We start from the raw sequence: 21,581 nt of genomic DNA, 5'->3' as shown, positions 1-21,581 counted from the left end.
AAAATAAACACGACTGCCTTGACACAAACAAAAGGTGTTTGTGTCAAGCTCAGCTCTTGGTCATAGTGGTCAAGAGTCAGTTGATACAGGAGGAAATTAGAACAGCAAAGGGCCAGAGAGGAAAAGAGGAACTGGAGAAATAGTTCAACAAAGTCAGATACCAGACTTTGGTGAGAAAATGCAGGAGAATCTGTCCATGAACATGGCTCTCAGGAAACAACTGTTAGACATGAGTGAGAGTCAATTCACGATGTCTTAGCAAAAGCTTATTTTTAAAGATTTTTTTTTTCATTTTAGTGAATACATTATATCACTACTGAAGTATACAACTACACTGTGAGAAAAATATTTACTGATAAGTCATTTAAAATTTGAAATAATTTTTACGGCTTTCCACCACCACGAATAACCTTAATTGTTACTTTCAGTAGAAGACAACAGTTTGTTCTGTTTTTGTTATTCCCAAATATGAGGTATTCGTCAATCTTACAGAAGAAACACGAGTGAATCTTGGTATCCTAAAATAATTTAAGCATTCTAATTTTGCACAATTATTATGCAGAGACCTTTTTATACTTCTTGCTGTTTTTTTAGGCAGAGACCATACAAGTGTCTCAGCTATCATCTAACCCTCAGCACACACTTCTAAAGCAAGACTTCGCCTCTTTCTATATATCAAAGGCCTCTATTGGGCAGCATTGTAACATATAATTTGATACAGAAATCAGTTCCCTTTCCTATATTATGAACAGTTTAACTCCGTCATGCACAGGCGTCTTCCATTTCAAACGACTGACACTGCACCCATTAGCTATTTTTGCTGGCCTCACCCACTAGGGCTCTTCCAGCTCATCTTAATTTTAGCAATCACAATTCTCTCATCTAATTAACAAAAAAATTGGGTCGCTACTTCAGTGGCCTGCATTCAACCTTATTTTGACTGGCAATTTTGTAAAACCACCGAATTATCTCCCCACTTCTGTACTCCAAATAGTATTTTTTGTTCCATGTAGTGTGATTGCTTTCTCTGACTCTCTTTGCTCTTGTTCTAGGTTTGTTTGGGAGTGTTGTCTATATGTTACCCATTTCTGTATTGCACTCATGTATAGTAACACCTGTCATACTCTGTAAAGCTGATGCCTTTAGAAGATCCTTCTCTGTTTTGTACCCAACTCTCCATCTCTGACAGAAACTATTGTGAAATGCATCTGAATACCCTTCTGTATGGCAGGCCTTCAGAAGTTCAATTAAAAAAAAAACTCTATTTGCCTTGAAAATCTTGTTGTATTCCAATGGATAGACTTCCTGCAACCGTGTTTTAAGAGTGGGTCTTGAGTCACTGTCAGCATCTCCCCGATAAACTGTGTCTCATCATGGGGAAACCAATATCCCTTGAGCTTATGTTGCAATGGAGGCAACATTTCAGTTACATTCAAAACTTCGCTGCATTCCGTGAGAAGCATCTCTGGCTCTAACTGACCTACTTCTCTCAATTTGCTAATAAGTCTGTCAACTGTGTCAACTTGTTCTGTGTTCAGTTAAGCTTTCTAGAACCCTTTGTTTCTCACCTCAGTGTGTTGACACATTCCTATACTCTGCATTGACCACTTGGGTGGCTTAGCGCACTGCTGTATTGTTCTGGGCTTTAGTAAGTGTTACTGTACACATGTGAGTACATGTTTCTCACTGTGGAGCAGGTGGTACGCTTCACCTCTCAGGGCCATCACCTTTATTTGTGGTCATGCAGTAATAATTATGTGTTACTATACATTTCCAGCAATGCGCAAGAGATACATTGCTTTTAATTCACACACCTAAAAGTGCAGACTGGATTACCCAAAAGTATGCTTTCACTGTCAAAATTAGAGAATATTAAATGTCAAGTGTAATTAACATCTTCCCAAGATATGTTATGCCATAAATCTCATTGTTGTGTCTGATATGTCAGCATTGAACCCGATGACTTTTTAATCATGGTGGATTTTAATTTGTTTGCCTATATGTAAATCAATAGGAAGAGACTACAGAACCCACTCAACGTTTAATGGCAGTCATGAAAACCTGCATATCTCTACCAGGCTGGAAGCATACAGTGCTATATGGACTTCTGAAAAGGACACAGCCATTGCCTTACAGCACACAGAGGTCCTCAGATCACTGTAAACTATATGCATATCGCATTTGTCTACCAGATGCTATTCATCTACTATGTAGCAACCAGCACAAACTGTAACAGCAACAACCAACCAATTTCTGATGCTCACACCATTTGAGACCTAGTTTTGAGACAAGAACAATATCAATAATTTGTCTCTTATCTGTGAGGACAGCCTGTGGGTATCAACAAGAAGCATATACCCTTACATACATAAGAGCTATTGTTGGTTGGTCCTGAATGTGGCTAAAGGGTGGCCACCGCAGCGTGTCATATACCAGAATAAACAAGGTGAATGACTAGTTCACAAATAGTAACGGTTCAAACAGCAGCTCTGACAACTTCAGCATTCTGAACTTAATGATTTTTAATAAACATTCAGAATAGGACCAAAACCAAAGCCTAGGCATAACCCTAGAAACCTCTCCTCATTAACACCAGGGTATACAGAAACTGCCACAGCTCTGGTAAAGAACTGTGGTAAAAAGGAATCCCACTATAGCTCATGCTGGCAACAGCATCCACATGATGCCAATTTTACAGGCATGAAAAATTCAAGACTTACAGGGTCATGGAGGTTTCCTCCAAGGTTCCAGAAATCTTCTAAGGACAGACACTATGTAGCATGTTTGGGTTGCCTGCAAAGAAGACCATAGAGATCATTTGTAAAACTGAGTGGTATGCCTACATTGCAGTGGAAAGCCCAAAATGTCTGAGGTGCCAGGACTGTGAGAAAAGCTGCAGGCATGGAGTGGACCAGCTCAAGAGAGAGTCTTTATATGCTACAGGCAGTAAAAATAAAGAGATGAGGCCACACAAGGCTGCTAGAGAGCAGATGATCCCAACATGGAGCTACCATGTGCTCTGGGATCGAGTCCGGCTTTAGTCCAGCCATTCCTTGCTGTTTCCTTTCCTCCTGTTTGAAAGGGAAGTAGTTACTTTGTGTCATTGTAATGTTAGAATTAGTGACATGATATTTTAAATTTGATGGGTTCACTGAGTCTCAGAATAGACTCTACTGAACTTCTGAACAATGTTTGGGACTGTTGATGCTTCGATGTTTCTTGGAAATTATCTGGTTGACTTTTGAATTATGAGATAGCCATAAACCATTCAGGATGACAGTGGAGTATTATGATTTAAAAAGTGATCTATTTGGTTGTCGAGCTGACAGGTGTGGAACTGTGGTTGCTAATGTCTTTTGTCAATGTGACTAGATTTGTAGTCACTTAAAGTTTTCAGAGAAGTTTAACTAAGGGGAAAAGACCCACTGTCTTAGTTTGTGTTACTGTCACTGTGATGAAACACCGTGACCAACAGCAATTTGGGGGAAGAAAGAGTTTATTTGGCTTACATATTCTGAATCATAGTCCACTGAGGGAAAACAATGCAGGAACCTGGACGTGGGAGCTAAAGGACAGGCCATGAAGGGGTGCTGCTTACTGGCTTGATTTCTCTGGCTTTCTTAGCCTGCTTTCTTATAGAACCCAGAACCCAGCCCATGTGTGGCACCACTCACAAGCGGGTGGGACCCCCTTCATTAATCACTAAATAAGAAAATGCCCACCGTTTGTGGTGACCCATGCTAGTAGGATTTGCTAAAGGAGGCAGAGGCAGGAGGACCACAAGTTCAAGGCCAGCCTGGGCTACACATTTTTTATCAGAGGGCAGACCAAAAGGGGAAAACAACTGGACTGTAAAAAAAAAAAAAAAAAAAAAAAAAAAAAAAGATTAAAGAATAATAATAAAATGAAAAAAGAAAAGAAAACAATCTTTAATGGTGAAAAAGGAGGAGAAAGAGGAGGAGAAGAGGGGAAGAGGAGGAGGAGGGGGAAGAGAAGGAAGAGGAGGAAGAGGAGGAGGAGGAGGAAAAGGAGAGGAGGAGGAGAAGGAGAAAGAAGAGGAGGAGAAAAAAAATAAGAAAATGCCCTACGGGCTTATCTGCCTATAGCCAGACCTTATGAGGCATTTTTTTTCAATATGGTGTTCCTATCTCTCAAATGTCTGTAACTTATATCAAGCTGACATAAAACCTAGCCAGCACACTCACCCTGAATATAAGTATCATCATCCCAGTTAGGTTTCTACCATGGGTAAATGGGGAGACAGAAGGAAGCAAGCAGAATTCCAGCTTTTGTCCTCTCTGCTTCCTGACTGTGGAGGTGCTATAACCAGCTATCCCAGACTCCCGCCATTATACACTCCCATAATAATGGAGCATTACCTTAATCTGTGAGCTCAAACAAACCCATCTGTAAAGTGCTTTTCCAGGTATTGTGTATCACGGCAACAAATAAAGTAATCACTACGAGGCCTCACTTGATAATTACCATCCAGATTCACTTTTTACTTGAGCTTTGATCCATGAAAGAACAACCAGACTAGGTAGAAAAATCTTTGACTCCTGCTTTTTTCATTCTTATCTCTTAGATATCGTGCTCTGTGCTGAGGATAAACATTCCTATGGCTAAGTCTGGGGCCAGCTTCGTTTTCTACTCTTTACCTGATTTTATGCTTTTTCATGGGCTCTAAAAAATATTTTCCAAAGTGCATTTAAGCCTCTTATCCCAGGAAAGTTCTCTGAATTGTGTTTTTAACGTATTTTTATTTCTTCTTTGATAATTTGATAGTTCATACATGCATACAGTGTAGTTTGGTCATATTCACCCACACCCTTCCAGTTCCTTCCAGGTCACCTCTTCTGAGGCCCCTCCCAACTTTGTGAATTCGTTTTTATTTATTTTTTTTCATATTCCACTGAGTTCAATTGGTGTTATGCATGGATGTGGGACCACCTACTAGAACACAGTCAATCTATCAAGGGCTCTGGAGAAGACTGATTCTCCTATCAGTTGTCAATAGCTTCCCATCTTCACATGGGTATTCATAAGCCTCTTCCCCATTTATTCTAGAATATTAGCTGGCTTGATTTTGTGCAGGTGTCTTGCAGACAGCCACAGCTGCCCTGAGTTTATGAGTGTAACAGCCTAGTCATGTCCAGGAGACACTATTTTAGCCCAGTCATCTTAGATGTCTGGTTCTTACATTCTTTCTGCCTCACCTTCTGCAATCAATGATCCCTGAGCCCTGAGCATAATATAGATGTCCCATTTAGGGATGAGGAATGAACATCACTGGTGGTCTGCACTTTGACTAGTTGGGAGTGTCTCTGTGAACATCCATCCACTGCTCAATGTTACTCCTCAGATGGGGACAGATCTGCAGTAAACTATGGGCACAGAGATATGCGTTAGTATTTTAATACTATGTCCATTTAGCAAAATTAAAGTAATAGGCTTACCCCCTAGGGCCTATGTCCTCCCCAGCTACATATCTTGGCCACATTCATGCATGACTTTTCTCCTGCAGAGTAGTTTTAAAATCTAATCAGAAAGCTATTGGTTACCCCTATAACATTCGTATCACTTTTGCATCAAGGGGCACCTCTCCCAAGACAGTCATTACTGTGCCTCACAGGATTCACAGCTGGGTAAGCATGCCAATGACGTTCCTCCCACAGAAGCCTGCACAACACCACTTGATGCTATTAAAGCCAACCAACCAGCAAGGGAGAAACTAGTAGGTCAGGATCAGCTTGATTAATCCAAGTCCAATGGCCAAAGTGTGTGGTGCTTTCAGCAATGGGTTTTTACTGTCAAGTCTTGGTTCGTAACCCAGAACAGTGTCCATATCCTGCATGTCTGTGGGTCTCTAGAACCTCCTTTGATTGAATTATATTTTATGATAATTATTCCATTCTTCTGTTTTGGCTTTCTTTATTAAGGATTGAGGTTATCTTCATGTTGGGTATTCTTTGTTTATTTTCAATAGATTACCTATTCTCTCTGATGCTTCTTTATCTTTTACGTCTCTGTGTCATTTACTGTCTTATAACATTTTATTTTTTCAAGCCCCCTCATTTCCTTCATGTCCGCTGAGTTCCTGTCTCACTCCAGCAGTCTTTCCATGGTGTCCTCTGTTCTCTCCCTTCTTCTGTGGGTTCTTAGCAGGTGATCTTCTTTCATAGAAATAGTCCCTTGGTTAGCTGCTCAGCTAACTGATGATGGACTTTGGGGTTAAACACTTCTCTGTGATGTGTTTTCCCATGTGAGCTCTCATTATTTACCAGAAACTTGTGGTTGCTCTTGTTTGTGTTAGCTTTGTGTTTCTCCTATTTGAATAGGTTGGATTTTCCTAGAGAAGTGCAAACAGGATTCCTGTGGAGGAAGTGGAGGGCAGTAGCTCCTAGCTATCAAGGTTCAGTTGCTGCTGCTACACCTTTACACATCTTTCTTTTTAATGATGTGATGCATCTTTTGGTGATTAGCACCAAGCCTTCTCTTGATTCTCCTCAGGTTCTTCATGCATGGCCTTACATGTGGCCTACAGGACATTGAGGAAACACTTTAGAATTTCTCTGGACATTCATCTTCCTGCATCTATACCACTCCTAGTCTCTTCAGAGAATCTCTTAGATTAAAGTCTGGTCTTTGGGGAGGCAAGATTTTTGCTCTACTCTGCTCAGGTCCTTCCATGCCTCTTCTTTACCTGTGATGTTGTTACAGCTTCAGACAATTGTTTCAAGTCTAACTCTGTCTTGGGAGTTTATAGATTTCTCTGTCGGTTTTGCTGAGACTGTAGCTTGCAAGCATCGCTTTCCGTTGCTGTGGTGCTTTTGTTGCTCAAAGTGATTCCAAGAAAAGAGGGAAACCCTTGTTTCTATGAAAACCAGTCCTGTTAAGATTAAAAAAAAAATCCCACCCTGGTGTTTTGTTCTGAAGATGGTTTAGCACACATAAGCATGGTACATTCGTTTATTTATCAACCAAGTCTCTCTTACAAAGGAAAAGACAAAGCTGAGCGTAGGAACCTTGGTTCACTTCTTTGTGAGCGTACTTTTCTGCCTAGGTGCCCAGAAAACTTCTACTGAACAGCCCGTTCTTAGAGATACAAAGCCCACCCAGATGTTACATAGTAGACATAGCTTTCTGAAGATTCAGGCGTACTAGCTTCCTCAGGAGTTTTGTTGCCTGCTGCCACTGCTACTGCAGCCTCTGCTACCACCACTGCCACCTTACTAACCTATGATTACCCATGGTGCAGAGCTGAGGAGAAGGTCAGAGGTTAAAAGTACCTGATGTCTTTGCAGAAGAGTTCACTTCCAAGCACCTATTTTGGGCAGTTTACACACACCTGTATCTCCAGCTCAAAAGGAACCTGATGCCCACTTCTGGCCTCAGATAGTGTGTGTGTGTGTGTGTGTGTGTGTGTGTGTGTGTGTGTAATACACACACACACACAATTGATTTTACAGTCCCAACAAAAGCCTTTTTGTTAGAATTTAAGCACAAGCACTTCAAGCTTAATGTATTTAGATTAAAAGGAAAAAGTCTTCATTGTGAACATTATTAATTCAGTAAACCTTACAGTATTTTAAATCAACATCCTGCATGCATACTAACTTTTTAAGGAAAGTGTATATGTTTGGCTAGTAGCATATTTCTATGATGTTATAGAACAGAGAAACAGACAAAAGGGCCAGATTTATAAACCAGGATTCTAGTAATGATGAACCACATGGAGTCACGAGCATTAAATTATGTTTCTAGTAGCAATACGCATATTACCTATTCCCCAAATCCTACCAATTTAAACACTTTCCCATTCATAAAACAAAAACAAACAAACAAAAAAACAAATAAAAAAAAACATACTAACTGCTTACTCTTACTAGGCCCTGTGTGATTGTAACAGATACTGTGACAACCAGAATCAAACATGGCATCCCTCTCAAATGCCCCTATTGCACAGTGATGAGATTGAAAATTAAACAATCACACAAGTGAATGCAAACTGTAAGGGCTGTTGCTTAACCATTTTGAGGATTTGTCTCTGGTTTCCTGGTAATGTTTTGTCTAAAATCAAAACAATCCTTTCCCCACAGATAGAAATGAGGACTTTCATGGTCTCTAGGGTATAGGTAACTGCCATACTTGGCACCTCCATCAAATCCTGTCCCATAGATCAGGCTGGGCTCCTGAACCCAGAGTGTTTCTCTTTGCCTACGTCCCTAACAACACACTCTCCATACAGTTTCCTAATTAGGTGGATGGCCAACAGGAAGTCATGTCTCTCCCTAGTGAATTCATACAAAGATTAACGCCAAGCAAGTCTTCTCAAACATTCCAAGAAAGTAGTTGACATGTGCGACTTTTAATCTTTCTGCTCCCTGATTAAAGGCCTCTCCCTGGCTGACACTTGCCTTAGTGCTGTGATAGCTTGGTGATGAGAGGTTCAGCAAGGCACAGCCTAGAAAGTAATGACTGAGATGAGATTGAAATGAAAAACTGGTATAAATTAGACAAATCCTGGGAATCCTGTCTCAGCAGAACAACCAAAAAAAAGTGAGAATCCAGAATATGTAGATTGTCTAGCTGGTGGGAAAGATATACAAGACTTACTCAAGACAGCAGAAGTCACATTTAACTCTTCAACTCTTTGTTTAGTGGGGGAAAGAGTAAGGTTGATACATTGTATATACACTCACTCTGAAAACATCTTTCTGCATGACCTGGGAAGAGATGAGCATGGGAGAGAAAAAAACAGAAAGAAACAAGCACACCAATCCAAAGGATAGAAAATGGCAGCCCAAAGCTGGATGTTCTGTCAAGAGCCTGGACTCCCAGCATTTGGAACGCAAGGCGGGAGAGTAGAGAGGTCAGGACCTGAGCTACATAGTGACTGCCCAGTCTTCTAAGTGAGACTCTGTCTCAAAATAAATAAATAAATAAATAAAAACAGAAACAACAACAGAAAGAACATGGTAACCAGGATGAAGATGGTGGAAGTGATTGTGAGGGACGAGGGTTGTTTCCAGACATTCCAAATCCATGGTTTAGGGATCTGGGCGTTCCCCAGAAGTATCCACAGGGTGCTTGTGTTCTCAACTTATTTAAAAGAGGGTACCTGCCTTCCCTGAAGCAGGAAACTTTGGAATCCCCCAGTGTTTACTCTAAGGCTGGAGCTGGAGACAGAAAAAGTCTGATTTTTAAGTACTTAAGTGGAGTTACCCAGTACTTAAGCTCATGAGCATTGTGGAAAGGAAAGATGCACTTAATGATTTATCCGACAGAAGAAACTTTCCTCAAGTTCAAATTTCCCTTTACCTTGCTCCTTCACCTACTCTACCAGTGTGAAAATTATACCCTTCAACAGAAAAAAAATCAGAAAGATTAAGTTGTACAGCTTGCTACTTTGTCCTTCCCGTTCTTCCTCTTTACTGCTCCTCCTCTTCTTCCTCCTCCCCTTCCTCCCCACTGCTCCTCCTCCTTTCTCCCCACTGCTCCTCCTTCTTCCTCCTCCCCTTTCTCCCCACTGCTCCTCCTCCTTCCTCCCCACTGCTCCTCCTTGTCCTCCTTCTTCCTCCACACTGCTCCACCTCTTCCTCCTCCCCTTTCTCCCCACTGCTCCTCCTCCTTCCTCCCCACTGCTCCTCCTTGTCCTCCTTCTTCCTCCACACTGCTCCACCTCTTCCTCCTCCTCTTTCCTCCCCACTGCTTCTCCTCTTCCTTCCTCCCCAGTGCTCCTCTTCCTCCTCCTTCCTCCCCACTGCTCCTCCTCCTTCCTCCCCACTGCTCCTCCTTGTCCTCCTTCTTCCTCCACACTGCTCCATCTCTTCCTATCCCCCCTTTCCTCCCCACTGCTCCTCTTCCTCCTTCTCCTTCTTGGTCATCTGTTCACATTAAACCATCTGGAACAAGGCTTTGCACTTGTCCTCTCCTTCTACTTATTTCAAGTTGTATGTCTTAAAAGACCTCTTTTAAAAACTGTAAAGGCCTCCCTTCATTCTGGGTCTTAGTCATTCCCTTTCAGCTCTTCTAGAATCTAGACCTGGTTCTCAACCTTCCTAATGCCACGACCCTTTAACGCAGTTCTTCATGTTGTGGTGACCTCAAACCATAAAATTATTTAATTTACTATTCCATAACTGTAATTTTGCTACTGTTATGAATTGTGATGTAAATGTTTTGGAGACAGAGGTTTGCCAGAGGGGTCAGTACCCACAGGCTGAGAGCCTCTGTGCCCGTACTTACATTTGCTTCTCCTTGATTCCGGCTCCACTGGCTCCACTGGCTCAGTTTTAGACACATATCTTTAGTCAGAACAGCTCACCCTCAGTGAACAGTCTCGCTTTCACAGCATGTCTGCCTTCCTCTTCAGCTATACCGCCAATGTCATCATGATCAAATGTGGGGTCCTACTTTCCTCCGTGAATCATCTGCATTTTCATGCTGTCTTATTGAAATCCAGCCTGGGGCCACTCGTAGAGTCCTTGGGACCCTAGATTCAGTCCCTGGTACAGGAAGGAAGGAAGGAAGGAAGGAAGGGAGGAAGGGAGGGTAAGGGAGGGAGGGAGGGAGGGCATCTCTGCTGTCTTATTCTTTTGTCTTTCTTCTCCTTCCATCTTTTCTTTACCTTCATCTCTTCTTCTGACTTCTCTCTATCATCTTCTTTATCTTGCTCTTGTTCCCTCAGGCTCTTAATTTTTAATTTGGATTATTGAAAATCAGTCACTAGAGAAGCCTTGTGCTTCATGCTTGGAACTCCAGGTGCTAGGGAGGCTGAGGCAGGAGGATCACAAAGAGAGGAGAGTATGAGAGGGGAGGGGAGAGGAGAGAAGAGGAGAGGGGAGAGGAGAGGAAAAGGGGAGAAGAAGTAAAAGGAGAAGAGGAGGAGGGGAGAAGAGGGGAGAGGAAGGGAGGGGAGGAGGGGAAAGGACAGGACACAAGAGGAGAGTTAGCTGTAGGGTAGGCACAGGGTACATGCCTGTGATCCTAGTATTAATGAGACTGGGACAAGAATGGATTTCAAAACCAGCCTGAGCTACATAGTAAAACTATATATGAAAAGAGAGAGGAAGGACTGGAGGGAGGGAGGAAGGAAGGGAGGGAGGGGCAGAGGGAGGGCACAGTTAAATACCACATAGATGTTTCTTCAGCTCTATCCATATCTCTCTAGCCCTCAAGAGCCTCCTTCCTGGAGTCAGCTTTTCCTTTCTTGGCTGCCTCCTCTACCTGTTGAAGGATTAAATACATATAGATAATCCACGTGATAGTAAGCATTAGATGACACTGGTTCCATTTTCATCCTTACAGAGTCTCCATTCACAAAGCATGATGTCACCTACTTAAAGTGTGCAGTGGTTTTCATATAGTCTCTAAGTCGGGCAGACTTCACACACTCTTCAGAGAAAAGCAATTTCATCCTTCCAGTCCCGGCAACATTTACTTCCCTTTATGTCCTACCTCAAGCCTGGCACAGCCATGAATAATCTGTGTGCTAGGCCAATGGCGTCTACTCTCTGGACATTTCATTATAGATGGAATCATTAAACATATCTTTTGTATTGGGATTATTACAAATTACTCACCCAATTGCAACATGTATCAATGCTTCATTTCTTGTGGATATACTGCATATGTGTTGTCCATTCTTTAGGTAGATGTTAGGGTTGTTTTTTCTTTTGGCTGTTGTAAATGTACCTCTATAAGAGCCTTTGTGTACAAATTTCTGTATGGACATTCGCTTTCGTTTCTCCTGAACTTTATCCAAGAGTGCAGCAATGATATCACATGCAATCATTTGCTAAGTGTTTAAAGGTAAATAAATCGTTCTCATTAAAGGCAGCAGTGCTCATTCATTCGCAACAAAACTCTCAGATTTGACCTTGTTCATTGACAAGAAAAAGAAAGGTGTGTAAGAGTCTGTGCTCTGAAGTTCAAGGCAGGTCTAGACATTACAGAATGGCATGATCATTTATGTATGAAGTCCACGCTCAAGAACCACATAATCAAGTCACGAAAAAATTCTCCTCCAAACCTCATACTTTAAGTAAGTTGGTGATTTTGTCTCGAGCCACACTCATGAGTATTCCATGGTTCACACAGCCCATGGGGTGCACATGAGCACATCTGCTTGCTTTGCAAACTCACAATACCCTTGTCCATTGACAACGCAGAAGTGCTCTCCCTGCTATGACTGGAGATTTTGGTTGAGAAAGCTTAACTTCAATCAATCTCTGCTCTAGAGAAAACCCACGAATCATACAATATTATTTCCATTTTTCTAAATAAGAAAAGAAAGGGAACTAATGGGCAGAGAATGCGAAGCTGTTGTTATTTTACTGCTGGGTCCCCAAAATCTCTGTGCATTTGCCATGTGACTGTTGTAGCCACTTATGTACACGCTCATCTCCAAAATCGGGAACTGCATCTCTGCTTTCAGCGCCACAGAGACAACCAGGCATTCTGTGGCTTGCAAACTGCAGGGACAAGTACTCCTTGCGGACACAATATAATCACCCCCATATGTGCCATAAGGTGAATCAGTACCCAAGACTTCACCAAGATAGTGGAAGAGAGCAGTGTCAGTTTGCTAGGTCAGTGACACAGAAAGCAAGCTCCTGCCTGAGCTCCGTTCTGAGCAAATGCAGTTATACACCTGGACTGCGAGTTCCCCTAAGTAATAAACAGGAAGATTTGATTTCGGCTTCATGTGAATGAAACTGCAAAGTTTCATGTGGAGAGTTGTGAGCAGATCGCAGCTCACTCTCCCTCCACCCCCAAGTCCTGTGTTTACTGCCTGGCTCCGCACACTTTGCCTCTCAGCAAATTATAGGAGAAGCTGGATGCTTTCAGCTGCACACACCAAATCAAAGCTGACATGAATAATGAACTTAATTTTTCATAAGGACCTTCTGTTTGGTGTTTCGGCTAATAAGGTAAGCTAATGGGAATTCTGGGCTAGAATTGGAAATGGTCTCTTCATACTCGGTTTCTGTGTTGATCTGTAGTTTTTTCTTTTAACATTCTAGAGCTAATCTCACATCTTATGATGCCTCCGAATTGGGGACAAAAATTTTATAATGAGTTTTCCCACCGTGCTCTCTTGAGATGATTGCTTATGATACCAGAGGGGCAGAGGGAAAAACACAGCTTTTAATAAGAACGATACCATATTTTCTTTTTTTTATCATCTATGCTACGAGTGAGTTTAAACAGGAAGATATTTAGATTCAGCCATGATTGACTAAATTATTTAAGCACTGATTGTTGATGTTTATCATGATGTAATATAAATTGACGGTGAGATTTGTTCTCTGGGAACCAGGCTATCTACATCACATTGTTCCGAATCATTTCATTTCTAAGTATGTGTTATTCTAGAAGAGGTAATAATTTTCAGCTGCTAAAAATTACCGCACAGCTTTGGTTTAGGTGGATTTTATTTTGTGAGAGTAGGTTTTTAAAAATAGCGGCATAGTGGCAATGTGAATCTCCCTGCAACTTTCTTGATTGTCCATGGCTGCGATGATTTTAGTACATATAGAAAATGTAGTTCCCAAGTTTTTGGAAGTAGAAACCACCACAACTGAGACCTTTCTAGCCGCGTTAGCTAGACTATCTCATCAACAAGAAGTGGCAAAACGGTCACCAGGTTGGCCTCACTTGATAATTTTGCTTTTTTTTTTTTAATGGTGTTTAACACAGGGAATCTGGTTCTGTTTGCATCTTCCCACAAACCCCTGAAACCAGCAAGGGTTTATCAGGGTGGGGAAGAAATTGTGATGAAGTCTATCGGGATGGCAAGGATGGAAAATAGAACCAGGATTTGTGTTTATAGTCATTCTGGGCTTGCATTGCTGTGTCATCTGAAAATCAGACTCGAGTCTCCCAAAGTAGGTGACCTCAAATGGTATTAGAAGGTCTACTCATAAACATCTGAGTATGGGGAATTTTTGGAGTAATAGAAAGGAAATGTCCTCTTATCCCCCCTTGCCTCTTCTTTACACTCTGATTTTCTGCATGGGACGTGAACTGGGGGATCCCAGGTTTTGTTCATTGGGACTCAAAACACCACAGTGACTTTATGCCACAAGCTCTCACTTCTTCCCCATGGACTTTGGACTCTGTTAACTTTGGAAGTACAAACAAGACCCTAAGAGTGTGGACAGGAGTATTTACCTACCAGTAGTAACTTAATACTGCCTAAAATGTCATCCAGGACCACATACAAATTTTAGACACTTCTTTTGAAGTCTCTCTTTATTAATTTAGTTAGGAGTGTGGATTGACTCTCACAGTCAGTCGTTTTAGAACAACACAACCACACATGTTACCTATTCGGACTGCAGTTTTAAAATATGTTCAGCTTCATAGATACCCAGTGTGTAGAGCCTTGTCGAAAGCACAAGAATGGTGGCTTGTTTGGGATTTGAAAAGTATTCACTTTCCTCTTTTTCTGCATCTTGCCTCTCTAAACTTTCCTTGGCTATCCCAGGCAAGGTTTTTACTTCTCAGTCCTAGTATTGTCCCTTCTCTCCAGTGCCTCTAATTCAGAAGTGGCCCATGTCCATTTGAAAGTGCTGGGAGACTGAAAACAGCCTCTGTCATCAGTAAATTGTTGCATTCAATTTCCTGCCACTGATGAAACAAGGCTCATATGCCCGGTGGCTTTCTACCCACTGTTGTTTCCTGAAACCAACTCAGTGATCAAATGAGGCAGACCAGTTCTCACCTCTCATATGATCTTTTCACTGCTGTAGCTATAAGAAATGGACATCTCCATCCTTTGAGGGGGGTTTTGTTTTGTTTTTGGCCACACCTCATGCAAGCTATGTGTTATCTACACAATTGAACATCAACTCTTTCACTGGTGTAGTGGAGAAAGTGAGAGAAAGCAGAAACACACACACACACACACACATACATATTCCTGAAACATATACACAAAGACCAGGAGCAGCCTCCAGCTGAAGACAGCGGTGAGGTGCCACATTGGTACAGATGGTCCACCATCATAAAAAGTTCTTGGCACCGTGGCCAGGCAGCCTGACAGAAGGCAGCAAACAGATTTGTTCCAAATACACGTGAAGCCCATTCTTGAAAACAGTCAGATTCAACAAGAGGGAGGACATAGATGAGAGAGACTAAAATATCACCGGGTTTAGTTGTTATTGTTAATGTGGCCTCGTTTATTTTTCACAGACTCTGGAACCCAAGAACACCAGGATACAAAACAAAAGCATATCGTGTCCACAACTGCAACAATCTTCACCCCTAAACCCTCTCTTACCCTCTGAACCCTACTTCTCTTTATTATTGCTTTATAGTTTGGGAAATAATGGTTCTCAGTGTGAGATTTTCATGCACAGACATCATTGTGTATCATCCCTACTCATGCCTCACCCCCGCTTGACCTTCTCCATCTTGCTGGTTCCTTTCCTATCCATGTCTCTCTATTTCAGTCCAGATTATGAGACGTGTCTGACACCTCCTCCTTTAGCTTACTCTCAGGCCATGTATTGCTGGCCCTTATAGGGGTTGAATGAGCTATGAATGAATGAATGAATGAATGAATGAATGAATGAAGAAAAAGCACCAAACTTACCTATTTGTCTCCACTCTTCTGCCCAAAGCATCCTAGTTACATCTCTGCCATGCCTCAGTTACTCAGGGGAAAACGATCTTCCTGTTAGTTTTCCTCAATCCACTTACTGCACTCTGGAAACTCGAATCAAATGATTTTTCTGAAGTAGAAGCAGAATCATTAAACATTCTGCTTAAAAATCATTCAGTGAGTCAAACATGGTGGCAAATACCCAAAACCCCACCACTAAGAAGCTATGAGCTCAAGGCCACCTTAGTCACACTGCAGGTGTGATCCTTCTTCAACAGTGTAGTGAGGCTCTCACATGTGTGTATGTGCACACATACTCTCTTTCTGTCACACACACACACATACACACACACAATCATTTAATGATCACATACAATCATTGAGTGGCCACACACATAATCACTGAATGGTCACACATATATACATAATCATTGAGTGGTCACACACACACAAAATCACTGAATGGCCCCTCTCTAACCCATTAAAACTGAGATTCGTTAACATGACTTATAACATAACTGGGGACTTATAACATATAATATAACATGACTTATAACATAACTCGTCCTTCTACATTCCCTTTCTCTCCGTGTGCACTCAGCACACCCCGCTACTCCTGTCTGTTTTCCTAATTTACAGGGACCATGTACTTTACCCAGGACCTTTGCACAAGCTGCTTCTTCCTCTTTGGGTCTTTTCTCCATCCACCCCGTTCTCTGTTTCATATTGACCCCTTTCTCTGCCTTCTAGTCTCATCTGAGATGTTATTTTCTCTGCAAAGCCCTCCCTGATGAGCCAGACTGGAAGCAGGTGCTGTATTCGTTACTTTTCTCCTTGACGGCAAAGTTCCCATCAGAAAACCACTTAACAGAAAGATGTATCTTGGGTGTTTTTAATTTAAAAGTCCATTCTAGACTGGCAGGGAAAGGATGTCCATAAATCAGATGGTCACATTTTATCCACAACATGTTAATCAGCTGGTCACATTGTATCCAGTCAGGGAGCCAAGTGATAAATGCCAGTGCCGGACTCACTTTCTCCTCTTTATTCAGTCCAAGACCCTAGCCTGCAGGATGGTGCCACCCACATGTAGGTGCCACCCACATGTAGGTACCACTCACTAGAAGTGCCTTCATAAACACACCAGGTGACTACAGTCCTGTTGACAATGAAGACGAACATCACAGGTGCTCTCCTCCACTGAGTCCTCATAACGTCCACCACTTCTTTGCCATGGTCTTTCTATTGTCTGTGGAATTAATTGCTCACTTCATCTCTGGCTCTGCCTCTAGCTTAACAGTTCGCTGAAGACTGGTCTCATTCGTAACTGTGGCCTGTGATCAAGCGCATTGTCCCACACATAGTAAAATCTACCTGAATATATAGCATCTAGCTGCAGTGCTAAACAAGCCTACCTGCCGTCTTCCTGGGGCTGCAGAAATGGGTTGTTATTCGTTCCTGGAAGTACTAAGCCAGGATTGTTCTTCTGTCCATTCTTTCAATGAAGGGATTGCCATTTATGACATTGTTATTAAAGAATTTGCCCTTCAGTGAGTCTGACTCCAAGGACCAGCTCTTCTATTCATCCCACTTTCTTAGAACGAGAAAGAAGGGGGTTTATTGTGGTCATAGAAAAGCCTTAATTTTCCATAGCCACCAGTGCGTCTTTGCTTTCTGACATCCAACAGTCTGCCCTGCCTTAGGTGTATTTCTCCCTTATTGCTGGATGGAAAATGCTTCTCTTTGTGCTATAGTGCTCTTTGTGGTCGCCCTTTCTCCTCCAGCCCCTACATCTACAGGAAGTTTCCTCCTTCCTCACGCTGTACAGAGGAAGCAGCTGAGGCCTGTGTTTCTGCTTCATTTCCATTGTCCTTTTGTTCAGGGATTATTTTCCAGGTCTTGCCCTGTGGTTACTCCTCCCGGAGCTCTTTTCCCAAACTCAGTCAGTTCCCAGTGTTTTTCAGCCTTAGCCCTACCCAGGGAGCTCCCACTGTTATTGGAGAAGCAAAGGGTGCTTGTTACCACCAAGCCACCTAATTGGCAGTGTTCTCAGTGGAAGAAACACCTATGCATGCAGCTGGTGGGGGGTGGGGGGAATGTGCAGCTTCTAAGAAATGGTCCATTCTATGTTGGCCATGAAAATCGTTGGAGTCCTGGCAGGGCAAATCTACTCACATAAGTACCTAGTCAGAGACTGTGAGAAACAGGGCAGAGTGTGTGAACAAGAGCTCTTGGGGCAGGGCTATCCAGAAATCTTCTATGGGAACTGAGTAAGCTATTTGACATTTCTGTGCTCTGGTTTCCTCATCTGTGCAATGGAAATGATACTGATGCTGACTTCATAAATGGTGGCTAACTCAAGTCAGTGAACTGATGGTATGAGTGCCTATAGAAATGGCAGTCAGTTTGGCTATATCATTATCTTTGGAGAGGAGTTTGTTATCTTGGTAACAATGGTAAAATGGGGCTTTGTGAATGGAATTACATTAAATAACCTCATGGAAGAGATTATCCTAAACTAGGTGAACCCATATTATATATATATATATATATATATATATATATATATATATATATAATAAATTAATATATAATATATTATATATTTTATATATATATATATATTGAACCCAGGTATGTATACATACACACACACACACATATAGTGATCCCAGGTATATATACATATATACACATACACACACAGAGAGAGAGAGAGAGAGAGAGAGAGAGAGAGAGATGTATATATATGTACAAATGTCCTGTGAAGAGACTTTTGACCAGAGAAGTCCATTTGACTAAAGAAGCACATAGTGCTTTAAAGATGTTGTACTCCTGGTTCTGAAGATGAAGACACTATGAGCCAGGAGATTCAAGTCTAGCTAGTTGAAAAGGCAAGGAAGCCCACTCAGCCCTGCTAGTACAGGCCTTCCAGCTCAAAAACTCATAAGACTTCTGACCTACAGAACTACAAGAGAATAAATGCGAGCAGTTTGCTAGTTGCTGAGCTTATGGTGACTTGGTGCAGCAGCAGAGAAAGCTGATCCGGCTGGCGCCACTTGGAGAAATGAAAGATGACCCTCCAAATGAGCTGATAAAGGGAAATGAAACATTAGTATAAGACAGATGATATTACATAAGTGGTGGTTCGGGGCATACAATCCTGTAGGTTGACACTGCATGTCAGTGTGTGAAGAGTGGATCACTGTACCTCAGCTAGAGAAAACCCACTGGGTGGCAAGGCTATTTGTGGAGATGTTGAACATCAGCACGAGTAAACTCATGGAGAAGAAGAAGCATGAATAGCAGATGTCAGAGTGTAGCGTGGCTGAGGAAATGGGAAATGTCCTGTTCCATTCAGGAAAAGAAAAGTTTGTTTAGAGAAATTTCTCTAGGCCATAAGCAGGAGTCTTAGAAAAGCAGATCCATGTCCCAGAAACACACAAACCAAATGACAAACAAGAAAAATGGCGGTTTTCTGTTGTTCACAGTCCATTAGTGATACAAAGACAGTCAAGGGAGGAAAGCCTTGAAAATACCTTCTAGGCCTTTCAACAAAGTCAAGATCTTGTTAGCAGAAGTCTGAATAAGTTTCATGTGATCTAGCAGTACTGTCAAGGCCTCAAAGATCTGAAGTAGACTTTGCTTCTTGTGAGTTCTCCATATATCATACACAACTTGCATGGTGTACTGGGAAAATGCACACCTTTTTGTCCCCACACAGGCTTGAATTGCCTCAAGCACTTTTTCTTCTCCTTCTGCTTAGCTGGCGACATCTTGCCCATTCAAGCCTCAAATCGAGGAAGACCTTGAACTAGCTTCTATGCTGATACTGTAAATATGCTTTGATTTTTATCAATCTGCAGTCTGTCTGCATCCCTGTTGCTACTCCCTCTGTGGTAATTCCACCTCATCTTTAAATGTAGAGGGAGATCCCTCAAAACAAATATCAGACCATGAACACTGTGTCTTCTGTTCTCACCCTCCTTGGCACATGGGAGGGACTCTATACATATGGATGAGCTGATTCCATAATGGTATCCTGTAGTCACAGTTATGATAAGATGAAGAAAATAGAAACATCCATGGTATCTCTATCAGTGTCTAAAGAAAATGAATCCTCTGTCAACCTCCTGAGAACAAAATACGACAAAAGGGAAAGAAGTTTCACATTTATTTATTCATTCATTCATTCATTCATTCATTCATTTATTTATTTGAAAACAGATCTGTTATGTTCGATTCCAAATTTATAAGCAGATGCAACTATTTCTGCTTTAGTACAAAGATAAACGATATTTAAATGACATGCCTCCTTAATAACACTGTTTAGTGTTTGCCTTTATCGCAGTCTTGGTCTTTCATAGTCTGGAGTACTGTCAAAAAAAAAAAAAAACCCCACTCAAAGTGAAAATAAAATTATCAATATTTCTATTTGTTTTTATAAGTCAAGAATTTCATATTTTTGTTTATTTGTATTCATTACAGTAACATTTGTTACCCATCACTGGCTGAGAATAACGTATTCATACCTGAGTCATGAACAAATAGCACTAGGTACAGTGCTTACATTAAAAACACCTAAGAACCTTTATATCTCTAAGTGAAGATGGATTTTAAGCAAGTCAAATAAATGTATGTTTGTAGGAAACAAACACTCGAGGTTATTGGGGGGGAAGGGTAGATCTAGTTCGTCACAATGCGGGTTTAAATATGCGGGAGGTAGAAAGAAAATAACATCTGCGTGGATTTCAAAATCCCCATGTGGTAGCATAACATCCCCAAATTGGAAAGAAGACGGAAGCACATCTTGGAAGCCTGTTCTGCACCCTTGGCTCCAGGGCACAAAATTTCTGTATCGTTTTTATTAGCAAACTTTTTCACATCTAACAGCTGGATCTAATGAGAGGCTGGCTACATCTTGCCTTTGTGTTTGCAATGGTTTTGTTTTTCCCCTCACTCCTGTCCTCCTGTAGCCCCAGGAACCCAGGAGCCTGCTAGGTTGTTCATCATTAGTATTTATCACTTTTACAAAATGCCACAGGGTGCTCAGAAGTAGACCAGGCTATTGAAAAGAAAACACAAAATCCCTGCTCTTAGTTGGGGGCACCCAGACTATTAAAAGCATTTGCAGAACCTGGAGAAAGGAGAACCAGAGTTTAATATAAACAATGTGCTGGGCAGGAGGCCACTTAAGCTGCCCCTGCTAGGTATATCCTAGAGGGACATGAAAAAAAAAAAAAGAAAACCCGAGCTATTGAAGACTTTCTCCCCTTAACCTGGCCACTCACTGAGATGGCCTCGGGTAACCAGCCCCCCTCACAAAGGAGCAGGTGGCAAATCTGATTTGGACGGAGCTAAGTAGTCAAGCCATAAACCAGGAAGAAAGAATAGTTCACTTCCTCCTCAGTGGGCTATCCATCCACCTGTCTGTGAGTGACAGCTCCCAGGGTAAGGAGCACACTTGAAGCAAGCCGATCTAACACTGTAGCCTTTGACAAGTACTTAGAAAATGGTGATAAAACTGGAGATGAAAACATGGTCCCAGCGAAGAAGGCACATCAGGCTCCTTGCACGGACCTGATTTCCGCCTTCATATCACTTCGTGAATGCAATTTCCTCATAAAGTGTATCTTTTTAATAAATAAAATCAGTAAGGTTTTATTTATTAATCAGAGATAGGTGTGTCAGGCTAGGCGGGAGGGTGGGGCTTTGGGTTTCATTTCCTGCCTGACCCTATCCTTTGCAGTCTGCATTGTACCAGATTGGAACCTCGATTCCAATATTTTGGATCCCTCTTTACCCACCAGTTTGATGATTTCTGATGACAACATAGCTTGAGTTGTCTATGGTATTGTGTGACAACAGGCTTAAGATCAATATCAATCATACCTTACTTTTGTCAGATTGATACAAATGTAATGACACAGGTCCATAAAATATACTCAAATATTCCGAAAGTCATCTT

The 21,581-nt window shown here is 41.7% G+C and overlaps 1 protein-coding gene across 29 annotated transcripts in view; it reads left to right on the top strand.

The window, feature by feature from the left end:
- Dlgap1 (DLG associated protein 1) overlaps nucleotides 1-21,581 on the top strand; it is a 759,724-nt gene that overhangs the window by 484,358 nt on the left and 253,785 nt on the right. The window contains exon 1 of one of the 29 annotated variants that reach the window (XM_076917649.1): nucleotides 12,675-12,935. The exons of the other annotated variants lie outside the window; for them this stretch is intronic. Within the exon in view, the coding sequence (XP_076773764.1) occupies nucleotides 12,885-12,935 (51 nt within the window). The 5' untranslated portion in view covers nucleotides 12,675-12,884. Of the gene's footprint in view, nucleotides 1-12,674; nucleotides 12,936-21,581 lie in introns of those variants that run through there. 29 annotated transcript variants of the gene reach the window in all.

The sequence above is a fragment of the Arvicanthis niloticus genome, chromosome 21, assembly GCF_011762505.2.
Source record: "Arvicanthis niloticus isolate mArvNil1 chromosome 21, mArvNil1.pat.X, whole genome shotgun sequence".
Classification (NCBI taxonomy): domain Eukaryota; kingdom Metazoa; phylum Chordata; class Mammalia; order Rodentia; family Muridae; genus Arvicanthis; species Arvicanthis niloticus.
This window is presented reverse-complemented; position numbering and strand designations above follow the sequence as displayed.